Genomic DNA, 13114 nt, shown 5'->3' on the forward strand with positions numbered 1-13114 from the left:
ATATATATATATATATATATATTTAAATAAATCCCTAACTACAATTTATTTTTTAACCAAAAATATTGAAAAATTGGCAAAAAAATAAAAATATAAAATCAGCCCAGATGCAAAAAAAATAAAATAAAATAAAATAAAATAAAAAAAGAGAACAATCCGCAGGTGCTTATCAGGCAGGTCACAGTTCGCACGCAGAAAAAGTGGTGCAGATCTGAAAAATAGTAAAAAAAAAAAAAAAAAGTGCACGAACCAAATGGCGTCCGTAAACAAAAAGGACGGGGCGGGAAGGGACGGAGGGTGGTTTAGGAATCTGGAACAGCTGCAAATGAAAAAAAAAAAAAAGCTGTGCAGCTATTCCAGATGTTGTTGTTCTTTTCTTCTTTCTAGCAGGAAAGGGGTTAAATCGCAGTGGTGTACACCACAAGTCCCAGCAAACCACAAGCGGCACATAAAGGCACAGAACCTCTCTGCATGCAGTCACCAGCTAGAATGGCTGCATGCAGGGAAGTTCTGACTCTTCCTGTGCAGCCTTGTTCCAGCCAATCGCAGCGCTGGCAGGGGACCCAAAACACTGCTGTGCCCTGCCTCACCTCGGAGGTGACCGGTGCTGACCTCCCCCTGACCTCCAATCGCCCTGCCCCGATGCTTCTTACAGCTTCCTGTGCTGCAATGTGCCAGTCTCATTGATTGGCCAATCGCAGCGCTTAGAGCCGCATGGCTGCCTGCCGGTAAGAGCAGGCATGGTGTTGCGACTCACCTCCGATCCTTCCCCAGAGCCCTGCGGACCTTGTGCCGAACATGTACGGAGCTGTCATGTCCGGTTGCGCCGTACATGTACGGTGCAGGTCATTAAGGGGTTAATAATCTAAGAGAATCTTTTCCTTTACCTGTGCATTGTGCCGTTCCTCTGTTATTACTCCTGTAAATGTATGAATACAGTTACAACTTGGTGTTACCATTCCCCTAGCCAACAGGGTGTGCAGCGCCAATCGGACACATTACACATAATTTGACAATTGGAATATTAAAAGGGGTTATCCATGACTAATATAAAAAATGAAAATCAGACATCATATAGCAAATGACAACCTCTTTCTATCAAAGCTAGAACCAGCCCTGTACCTCACATGGATCTAGAGATCTCCCCATTCATTGCTCTGCTAAATTTATATTGAGCTGACAGCTCAAGGGGAGTGTCTTTTCTGCTGTAGTTCAGGAGGCGTGTCCATGCTCTCCCTATCACAGCTCAGGAGGCGTGTCCATGCTCTCCCTATCACAGCTCAGGAGGCGTGTCCATGCTCTCCCTATCACAGCTCAGGAGGAGTGTCCATGCTTTCCCTATCACAGCTCAGGAGGCGTGTCCATGCTCTCCCTATCACAGCTCAGGAGGCGTGTCCATGCTCTCCCTATCACAGCTCAGGAGGCGTGTCCATGCTCTCCCTATCACAGCTCAGGAGGCGTGTCCATGCTCTCCCTATCACAGCTCAGAAGGCGTGTCCATGCTCTCCCTATCACAGCTCAGAAGGCGTGTCCATACGCTCCCTATCACAGCTCAGGAGGCGTGCCCATGCTCTCCCTATCACAGCTCAGGAGGCGTGCCCATGCTCTCCCTATCACAGCTCAGGAGGCGTGCCCATGCTCTCCCTATCACAGCTCAGGAGGCAGTTGAAGGATGAAACTGAGCATGTGCGGCCATCTCAGTGAGCAGGTCAAAGAAATAGGAAAAAGAGCAAACAGCAGGTGGTGCTATACAGATACATTATATTGAATAACTCAGTAGCTATGCTAAATTTTTAATTAAATGCAATTATAAAAGTATTCAGATCCAGATGCTAATTTTGAACACTGTAGAGTATTTTTCGTGGGACAACCCCTTTAACACTCACTTCTTACATTAGTCACACAATTACAAGAGGAACAACAGAGATCTGACAGAAGATGCCTCAGAATTATTATTTCATGCAGGTATTTTCTGAAACAGACAGGAGAGCCGACAGGTCCTTTCTAGGAAACTGACAGAACAGAAAAATTCAAAGACTTATTTTAGGAGAAAGCTTCACGATCAGAAAAAAACCAGAACCTAAAAGCCATGACCAACCAGTCTGGATTGCTGGGAAGGATCAGATAAATTGTCTATTTATTCCATGATGTGCATTCCTTCTGCCTCAGTACATGCAAATATGCATTGCGTCCACTAACAGGCCTGGAATCTGTGATGAGGTACGGCAGAGAGCACAGGAAATGTGAATGGCAGGGAGGTCAGGCCGATTATGTAGAGGGGGTGCAGTCATGCAAGAAACCATCAGAGGTGAAAAAACGGAAATGACTCGACACAACGAAGGACGATGAAAACATTCCAGCAATGTAACTGCTGAAACATGCAAATGGTGACATTCCAGAATAGCAGTCACTGGCCTCGGTGGCGAGGACGTCCTTCTGTATTGTACATAATGTAATGATTATTCCCACGGCTCTCACGATACAATGTGAAAATGAAAAATGAGATGCCCGCCTCACCGGGCCCCTCGTCCGAGAGGAGAGGAAGCTGCTGCCAGACACCTCTGGTGGCTTTTAGCTCCCTGAGCTCACAAGGATCGGGCATGTTGAAATCTAACAGACTGATCCTTATCTCTACTGACATCGGCCGATCCCACAGACATCAGTGGATTTGACTGCTAAACATTTAAAGTGCATTGTCAGCTTTAGGGTATGTTCACACAATGGATTTTGTAAATCAGTCTACAAAATTCAGTGAGGAATCCGCAAGTGTTTTTTTTTTCCCCCAGTGCATTTTTTTTTATGGGTTTTTTTTCATGCGTTTTTTTTTTTTATAGCCAATGGATGTTTACTTAAATACAAAATTACATTAAGCTTGTGGTTTTCGGCGGGAACAGAAAACGTGCAAAATATGTGCGAACACTAAGAGAGCGGGTTTTTTTTTTACGCTTCCCATTAGTGGGGAAAGGTAGTGCGGAGGCCAAGAAAGGGCATGATGCTACTTTTTTTCCCACAAGTGCTGCTTCCCACTAAAATGAATAGGAGGCAGTTTTTTTAGAGATGATTTTGAGGCTGAAACGTCCCAAAATCAGTAAATTGGCCCTTAGCATCTTGGCTGGGTCAAAGAGCTCAGTTATGAGAAACATGGTAGAACGTTTCATGACTTATTTGCTACATTGACACTTAATACAATTTAAAGGGGCCTTCCACTGATCAGTGGGGGTCTGACTGCTGAGACCCCCTCTGTCCTAATGGACAGGAAGGTCAAACATGTGCCCGGGCACTCTATTCATTCTCTCCGAGACTGCTGAAGATAACTGAGCTCTGTACTTGCAGCCCCATACGGATGAATGGAGCGGCAGGGTGCATGCTTGCCCTGCTGATCCGTCAGGACAGGGAACGGGAGGGGGTCCGATTACTACAAGTTATCAGAAAACCCCTTTTCTAAGACCTCCTCCGTGCAGACTATTTTTTCGGTGTTTGTAAATGCACAAAAAAAAATAAAAAATCTATGATATGGTTTTTGATGATGTTTTACAAGTGTTCTGGTGACGTTCTTTATCTTTTACCATTTAAAAAGCGTTTGTTTTTTTTCTGCCATTTTTTGAAGCCCTCTGAGAAGCCTATGGAGGAAAAAAATCAGGTTAATCTGCTTTAACACCTGGATGCAGCATTTGACAAAAAAAAATAAAGCTGTTAAAATGCTGCAAAATAGTTGGGAGATGATGTGCCAGAATTATTAAAGTAGCACTCCCTAGGGCTGCAGCTATCTACTATTTTTGTAATCGAGTATTCTATCGATTAATCGAGTACTCTGATAATAAAAAAACTAATTAAAAGAACGTTAATCTTTATAAAAACTAATCAGCCGCCCCGTGCCATCAGCTTCTCCACCCCGTGCCATCAGCTGCCCCTCCCTGTGCCACCAGCTTCCACCCAGTGCAATCAGGTGCCCAGCCAGTGCAACCAGCTTGCCCCCCTAGCGCCACCATCTCCCCCCTCTTAGCCATGTCCCCAGCGCCAGTGAAATAAAATACTTACCTCTCCTGTAGGGGCGCCGCTTCACAGCTCATCCTCTTCTTCTCCGCCACAGCATCAGGTCATAGTGCACGTAAGCGCGCGCTATGTCCTGACGTTGTGTCAGGAAGAAAGTGCAGCGCGGTGCGGGCCGGCAGGTGACCACAGAGCGGTGAGTAATAGCAAGCACTTCACTCCCGCTCCGTGGTCACATGACACAAACGAATCCTTGATGCAAATTTTTTTTTATTCAATTTACTCGATAGTAATCGTTTCAGCGATTAGAAAGCTGCATGATGCAAACCAAGGACCAGCAACCTCCAGTACTCCAACTGTAGTGAAACTACCACTCCCAGCATGCACACTTGCTTAACTGTTGTCAGCACTTCTATAGAAGTGAATGGAGCACGCTGGGAGTTGAAGTTTCACCACAGCTGGAGTGTCAGGGAGTCAGTTACTTCTCTATTCATTCCTAGGAGATGGACATGGAGGATAGGAATACAGAGAGAAACTGGCTTCCTGTCCACACATAAGATGCTGTGTTATTTGGAAAGTCAGAGAGTCGGTCACATGACACAGCTGAGGATCAGAAGGGAGGGGATAACTCACGAATACAGCCACTGGCAAGAAGATAATCTTCACTACAGTTTAAATTAGGTTCCTTTCTAACAGGTCAAAGAATAAAACATTTTTTGTGGGAGTTCTTTTCTTTAACCCCTTAAAAGTATAATGCCATACATGTACGACATTTTGCGCCCGCAACTGTATGGAGCGGGCTGCTGCAGTGAGCCTGCTCTATACGCGGCGGGTGCTGGCTGTAAAATACAGCAGGCACCCGGCCACAATGACGGGGTATAGCAACCGTGCCAAACCCCGGCATTTAACCCCTCAGATGCCACGATCAACAGCAATTGCGGCATCTGTGAGGTAAGGCCTTCTGATCGGAGCCCCCGCAGTGGCACACAACTACAACTATTTGTGGCACACCCGTTATTCCTTTATTTGTTAAACGCCTAATACGAATAGTAGAGGAATGGCACAACATACAGTTTTAAGAAAATATGTGCCAGAATTATTTCACAGGGAATGCAGTTATTTAGTATAACAGACATGTCAGGGGAGGTGACAGGTCCTCGAAGCTACATCCAACTCTGCGGAATAGCAAACACCGAAATGACAATAACTGCAGCTCCCTATTCATCGAGTGTACACAGGAACATGTCACAGCTGTAAGACCAGCTCCACAATAGTACACGGTCCAGAGAAGAAAGGACACCCATAGAAATCACCACCTGGCTCAATTAGGTACAGATCACGTTGCAATCCACGACACACAACTCGGGGTAGAGTTTACTATCGCTTTCACACCGAGTGGTACGGAAATTCTGTAATAGTCTTTCACAGGCCTGAGATATGACGATATAATAAGAGAACGAGGAGGGGGCACATTCCAAGATCTGATCAGCAGGGACTATGCCTGTCCCACCACTCTCCCGTGTCCTCACTTTGCCGGCAGTATGCCACGACTACAGGTTTTGAGAATAATTAAAGGGGTTATCCGATTTTTTTAATTTAATGTTCCCTTCCTTGATTAGAGTAACAACTTTTTCATTAATACTTATTAAAACTTGTTTACTGGACCAGAGCTATGCTCCTGGCATGTCCGGGATCACGTGCCGAGCAGTGAGCATATTATCCTAGCCTGGTTACATACCACAGCACTAGCGAGAGAGATATTCTCACGCATGCGCTGTGAGTTGTAACTAGGCTCAATGTACGGGACGTGATCCCGGAAGTGCCAGGAGCATATAATCGGACTGAGAGCGCAGCTCTGGCCTGGTAAGCAACTTTTAATAAGTAGCAATTAAAAATTGTTACTCTAATCAAGAGCGGGCATGAAATAAAAAAATAAATAAAAAATAAAATCAGAGAACCCCTTTAAGCTCTGTTAACACTTCCACAAAAAATGTTTTGCCTCTCTTAAAAGTTTTTGCTTGGTCTAGAGTGATGGATCTGCTCTATGACGGACAACAAGAGCACCAGACGACCCCCAGCGTTTTAGAATGGGTTTGTAAAGTCGTGTTCATCCTTTTGTGACCACATTTTGAAGGAGCCTCCGATGGCATTGTGACCAGAGCCTTATTTGTTCACAAAATGGCTGTTTATGAGCTACTAAAGGAAAATAATAAACATGTTCAGGTTATGGGAGCCTTTAAGAAAACTGCCAGAAGCTGTGTTTTATTGAGTTTGTCCTTACCTTTTCTAAGGAAAGAAAAAAAAAAAAAAAAAAGCACAAGAAAAAAAATATAGAACTGATAAAATTCTGCTGGGAGTTGTAGTTTTACAGCAGCTGGAGAGCCACAGGTTGGAGACCAATTCCATAAAAAGGTTCACAATACCAATTCTGAACTATTTACTCTTATAGCTCTCCATTGTGTGGTTCCCCTGTTATTCTTCCTGGTAATGTATGATCAAACTGACAACTAGCAGTTACCATTCCCTTTGTCCGTATGCTGTGTCTCCATTGGACAGGGTCAGACAGGTGAAGAGACGTAGCTCTTTAACAAGGGGAATGGTAACTCCCCGGTTGTCAATGAATGATGGGACTCCTATTAAATCAATGATTCTTTATGGGGCATGACAACAGGGTTTGGACTAGGGATCGACAGATTATCGGAAGTACTGATATTATCGGCCGATATTCAGGATTTTGTACATTATCGGTATCGGCACCTAAGCTTGCTGATATACCGATAATGCGTATAAAGCGAATACTAGTGAGTGAGCGCTTCCATTATGGAAGTGCGCACTAGTATGCATCGGGTGCCGAGAGCGTGGAAGAAGCACAGCAAGCGCTTCCGATACTCACCCTCCCTGGTCTTCTTTGATGGGGCCCGTGATGCACTGTCCTGACCCCGTACAGCGCCAGGACGTAGTGCGCGCACTATGACCTGACGTTGCATGCTGCTAGGTGACCGTGCAGCACAGGCCGGAGAAAACAGGGGAGCGAGACACCGGACCCGGAGATGAAGAGGAGCCACGGCACAGGAGAGGTTAGAAGTTTTTTTTTTTATTCATCTGAGGTCTGATAGGGGCTGATCCGAGGTCTAATAGGGGTTAATAAAGGTCTGATAGGGGTTAATAAAGTCAGTGAGGAAAGGGGGGGGGATGGTGTGGAAATTGGCATTTTATTAAACTATATTATAAAAGTAAATTATAAACTGACTACCAACTACCAAAGGGCTTTATTAAATTTACATTTATAATATACTAGTGCCAAATGCAAATTTACACCACCTCAGTGACTACAAACTAATAGAATATATATTATGAGATATAAAATATCGGTATAAATTATCGGCTATCGGCCTGAAAGTTCACAGATTATCGGTATCGGCTCTAAAAAGTCAATATCGGTCGATCCCTAGTTTGGACCCAAGCAAAAATAAAAAGTAAACCTTAAAAAGGGGTCATCCCACCATAGCAACTTCTCCCCTAATCACAGGACAGGGGATAAGTATATGATTGGCAGGGGTCTGACCACTGTAACCGCTACTGATCATGAGAATGGGGATCTCAGAGTCCCTGGAGTGACAGATGGAGGCGTACTGCCACTCCACTCACCTCTACGAGACTGCTGGCGATTGGCGAGTGCTGCGTGCTCAGCTTCTTTTCAGCAGTCTGCATGCGCGATCCATTCACTCTGGATTAGGGGACCCCTTTCTCATGATCAGTAGAGGGTCCCAACAGTCAGATACTTATCCCCTGGTTATGGTGGGACAACCCCCTTAAATACTTCAAACATAAGCATTGCTATATGTATTACTCCTTACCTCGTATACAAGGTGAGAAGTATATATTATATAAAAACCCATATCACATGATATCATTTTCTATAATGTGTGCAGGACATATAGGGTGATGTATGTGTCCTGTAGTTACCGGTCCTTCTATCCTTCACTTTTCTTATACACTTCTATATTGTCCCGAATACTTTTAGTGCACTTAAAGACTAATCTGAAGTTAGCAGAATCATGGGACCGTAACTAGTTCTAGCTAGAAAAGAAAAATGGCATGACATTCAATTATCCTCCAGACAACCAGTAGGCTTCTGGGTGAGAAAATGCTAACAGAAGCCGGTCTGTGGTGTAATAAGAACGTCATCTCAAGTGGAAAACAAGGTTATGGCAAGTCTTAACCAATGGGACATCATAAGCAACAATTTTTCATCCGAAACTGGGTTCAGTAAATCTGGGTCATCCAGTTTGGAGCCGTGCCCTTCACCATCTTGCCATGTAGAGCTCTAGGGGAGGTCATTCCCTTAGTTCCACAAAGGCAGATGTCTAGTTGTGGACATAAAAACTACATACCAGTCAGTACTGTATCGGCAATGTAACATAATATTTAGGATCAGAGTGTAACGGACCGTTTCAGCAGACAAGGGGTTAAAATCCGTTTAGGAGATATGCCCCTTTCTGAGAGACAGGCACAGCTACTGCAGAACACCAAACTCCCGAACTGGATACAAAGTAGCACTCCAAACTGGAACCTCGCGAATAGCTGCTAGGAGACTAACAGGAAAAGCATCCAATCAGCTTACACTCCTGGCTATCAGTCTCTAACAGCATACAGGGAATCCCCCCAATAACGAGACAAGGCTCTGTGTTGAGGGTCAGCAGTGGTCTGACTACTTCAGATACAGCCTCTTTTATTCATAAAAAACAAACATAGTACTGCCCACAGGGTTTTGAAATCCAACCAATCAGTAATTCACAACACACACAATGTAAATACAGCAACCAATCGTTCCCGCCCCCTAGAGGACCAGAAGGGAGACTGCGACACAGAACAGATACAACACATCCCCACAATGCATCATGGTTTCCTCCTCTCTGTCCCAGAGACAACCGAGGGCAATCCAATTATCTCTCAGGACAAAGGGGAGATCGCCAATACATATGCGGAGACAACAGGACAGACATCACCATTTAAACACACAATGGGACAATAGAACCACACCCAGCATATTCCTCCCAAGCTGACAAGTTACACTTATTATAAATTGTTACACTTTGTGAGGTTACATTGTCCATACATATAACTTACATCAATTTAAACAGTATAACTTGGGGACAAACCTATCCAAAATTCACTTGAATAGGTTCAGGGGTTTAAAAGTTAGTATGGGCCATAATCCTGAGGCAAGAGGCTTTTAAACAGCCCCCTCCAAAACACAGTGGCGAGGTTGGTTTCGCCACACATCTCCCCCCCCCCCCCTAGGGAAGACTAACCAGATACCTGACCTCACGCCGGTCGGTACCTGAGTTAGTCTGGCAGCCCACCCACAACCCAATACTGGACCTGTTGAATTTAGTAGGCTGTCTCTGTCCAGTGAATCCACCAAGGTTATATTGGTAGCTGGTACTCCCGGTCTCTGAGTTGCTCCCTGGCTTGGAGTGGAGGTTGCTTTGTGGGCAGGGATCAGCGGGACTCTGGCCTGGTGCCAGCACTACCACGGAAGAAGCCTGGTTGGAGTCTGGTTGTTGGAGGGAGAAACCGACTGTCTCCCCTTTGGCTAAACAGCCCTGTTGCTGGGGGGCAGGACCGACTGTCCCTACCCCCTGTGCTGTAAGTGCAGAGACCACGGTCCCATCTGCACTGTTGTGGGGCTTACTGTCTCCCCCTGGTGCGTTAAGCTGCCGCTGGGGAGAGGGGGTAACGAGCTTCTCTCCCATACATACTTCCAGCCGCTGGGGAGGGCGACCGACCGCCTCCGCTCCCAATACAGTGTCCTGCTGCTGGGGAAAGGAGACTGGGCTCTCTATTCCCTGTAGGACACTCTGCCGCTGGGGGACAGGACCGACTGTCTCTGCCCCCTGTAACTCCGCCTGCCGCTGGGGAATGGAGACTGGGCTCCCAATTCCCTGTACATCACACGGCCGCTGGGGAATGGAGACTAGGCTCCCAGTTCCCAACAAATCATGCTGCTGCTGGGGGGCAGGAACAACTACCTCTGCCCCCTGTAACTCAGCCTGCCGCTGGGGAGGGAGGACGTTGCTCTCCTCTCCCTGCATTTCACACTGCCTTCCCGGCATATCACTCTGCTGCTGGGGGGCAGGAACAACTACCTCTGCCCCCTGTAACTCAGCCTGCCGCTGGGGAGGGAGGACGTTGCTCTCCTCTCCCTGCATTTCACACTGCCTTCCCAGCATATCACTCTGCTGCTGGGGGGCAGGAACAACTACCTCTGCCCCCTGTAACTCAGCCTGCCGCTGGGGAGGGAGGCCGCTGCTCTCCTCTCCCTGCACTTCACAGTGCCGCTGGGGAATGGAGACTGGGCTCCCTCTGTCCCACAACTGTAACTTCCGATGGAGGTCCACCCAAAGTGGCAGCTGACCGTCGCCTTCTGCCCGGTATAGTAGGGTCTTGAACACTAGACTCCTCACGAACTTCACGTATTTCTCAGCTGGATTGGGTCCGAAGAAGGTTAGCCGCAACCACATCATACGGTCAAATTCCTCAACAGAGTATCTGTACTCCACTGCTGGTTCCATCCTGGTGCTTTTAGGGTCGCTGTACTGAGACATGCGTTGCCCTTAAGTTGTAAAATCCAAAGAAATGGTGTCTCCTGTAGCTGACCTTCTGGCTGTAGGAACGATCCCGCTGCTTGCCACCAATGTAACGGACCGTTTCAGCAGACAAGGGGTTAAAATCCGTTTAGGTGATATGCCCCTTTCTGAGAGACAGGCACAGCTACTGCAGAACACCAACCTCCCGAACTGGATACAAAATAGCACTCCAAACTGGAACCTCGCGAATAGCTGCTGGCAGACGAACAGGAAAAGCATACAATCGGCTTACACACCTGGCAATCAGTCTCTAACAGCATACAGGGAATCCCCCCAATGACGAGACAAGGCTCCGTGTTCAGGGTGAAGCAGTGGTCTGACTGTACTTCAGATACAGCCTCTTTTATTCATAAAAAACAAACATAGTACTGCCCACAGGGTTTTGAAATCCAACCAATCAGTAATTCACAACACACACAATGTAAATACAGCAACCAATCGTTCCCGCCCCCTAGAGGACCAGAAGGGAGACTGTGACACAGAACAGATACAACACATCCCCACAATGCATCGCATCATGGTTTCCTCCTCTCTGTCCCAGAGACAACCGAGGGCAAACCAATTATCTCTCAGGACAAAGGGGAGATCGCCAATACACATGTGGAGACAACAGGACAGACATCACCATTTAAACACACAATGGGACAATAAAACCACACCCAGCATATTCCTCCCAAGCTGACAAGTTACACTTATTATAAGTTGTTACACTTTGTGAGGTATAACGTACATCAATTTAAACAGTATAACTTGGGGACAAACCTATCCAAAATTCACTTGAATAGGTTCAGGGGTTTAAAAGTTAGTATGGGCCATAATCCTGAGGCAAGAGGCTTTTAAACAGCCCCCTCCAAAACACCGTGGCGAGGTTGGTTTTGCCACACAGAGACTTTAATGGGTTGTCCAGTTTATAAAACAGTTTTATAAGGCTACTTTCACATTAGTGGCCGCCTTCTCCGGCAGGCTGTTCCGGTGGGTGAACAGCTTGCCGGATCCGTGCTGCCAGAAGTCCGCTCCAGCCCCATTCACTATAATGAGAGAGGCGGCCGGACATGTCGTAGTTTTATCCCAGCTGCCTCTCGGCTTGTTTGCCGTGCTGTGGCTGGACCTCCGGCCCACCCCTATTATAGTGAATGGGGCCGGAGCGGATCAACAGCGGAATGTGAAAGTAGCTTAACCCAGTTTTAAATTCCCTGTTTGGTAATTCTAAGTTAAAGGGATATATCCCATCTCAGACAATAGGGGGCATATCGCTGGGATATGCCCTCTTTGTCTGATAGGTGAGGGTCCCACCTCTGGGACCCACGCCTACACTGAGAACGGACCCCTGAAAGTTGTGGAGGGCGTACTGCGCATGAGCAGCCGCCCTCCATTCATGTCTATGACGCCGTCGAAAATAGCTGAGCGCTGGCTTGGCTATTTCTGTCGGCCCCATAGAAATGAATGGGAACGGTGGCCACGCAAGCTTGGTGACCTCCCACTCATTTCTGTGGGGAGAGCGCTTAGCGGTGGCCAGACCCCGAGAACCTAGGATCCTCCGACCACCACCTTCCCCGCTTCATTTTCGGTGTATTTGCAGGTCCCAGGGACCCGCACCCATTTTCTTAGATGGGAATACCCCTTTAACAGCAGGGGCTCCTTTGTCTAGGATCTTAATCTCCTGGCCAGAGTGTACAGTGGTGACAAAGGGGGTTTCGGTAGTATAGTAGTATTTGTCCTGTAGTACACAGAAAGACTATTAGAATTGCCACTGTGAAATGTTCCCCTGTGGTGGCACTTCTGGGAAACGGACCATGTACTGCCAGTATGCCCCATAGAAATACAGCCGATTGCTGGTGGGGGGGACTGGGGGGTCCCAGTGAGGGTACACCGTGTGATCTGCTTATACTATATACATCATATGGGTGAATAATATAATATAGTATGCTATATTACTCACCCATATGATGTATACAGTATATGCACTAAATTATATCTCAGAACCGTCGCAAATTTCTTTGGCGAGACTAATTGTTAATGGTTTTTATTAATTAAATGTTATGAATAAAGTATTTTGTATGTTTGTACTTTGGGCTGTAGCGACTCTTTGTTTCATTTGTGTCTTATTCTGTCTATCTTGCGCACACAGCCGCAATCCTTACCTCTTGTATCAATGCATTATGCCGCAGTACTTTGCGGGCTTTCATGATGCGCACTATAGCAGCTTGAAGATACATTTTTCTGTCTTCATCTACAGCACTTCGGGTCTGTTCCACTTCCTATGGACACACAAAAAATGTCAATCAGCTAGCATAGTATGAGCGCACTTTCTGCATCTGTCTACATTATAAAAGTCGGCTGAACCCAACAATTTGGGCCGGAAAGGACAACCATCAAATCGGTATGGGGAAGGGGGGGGTCTCCAGATAATTTCACGGGAAAGAAGGAGGCTTTTGTTTCCAGGGGAGATAAGCCATCCTCTGAGGCGTTTG

General features: G+C 46.5%; 1 protein-coding gene across 4 annotated transcripts in view; it reads right to left on the minus strand.

The window, feature by feature from the left end:
* Positions 1 to 13114, minus strand: part of CUL2 (cullin 2) — a 141827-nt gene that overhangs the window by 8870 nt on the left and 119843 nt on the right. For all 4 annotated transcript variants that reach the window (XM_044293253.1, XM_044293252.1, XM_044293251.1 and 1 more), the window contains one exon: positions 12785 to 12901. In XM_044293253.1, coding sequence (XP_044149188.1) covers positions 12785 to 12901 — 117 coding nt within the window. The remainder of the gene's footprint in view (positions 1 to 12784; positions 12902 to 13114) is intronic.

The sequence above is a fragment of the Bufo gargarizans genome, chromosome 5 (genome assembly GCF_014858855.1).
Source record: "Bufo gargarizans isolate SCDJY-AF-19 chromosome 5, ASM1485885v1, whole genome shotgun sequence".
In the NCBI taxonomy this organism is placed as follows: Eukaryota; Metazoa; Chordata; class Amphibia; order Anura; family Bufonidae; genus Bufo; species Bufo gargarizans.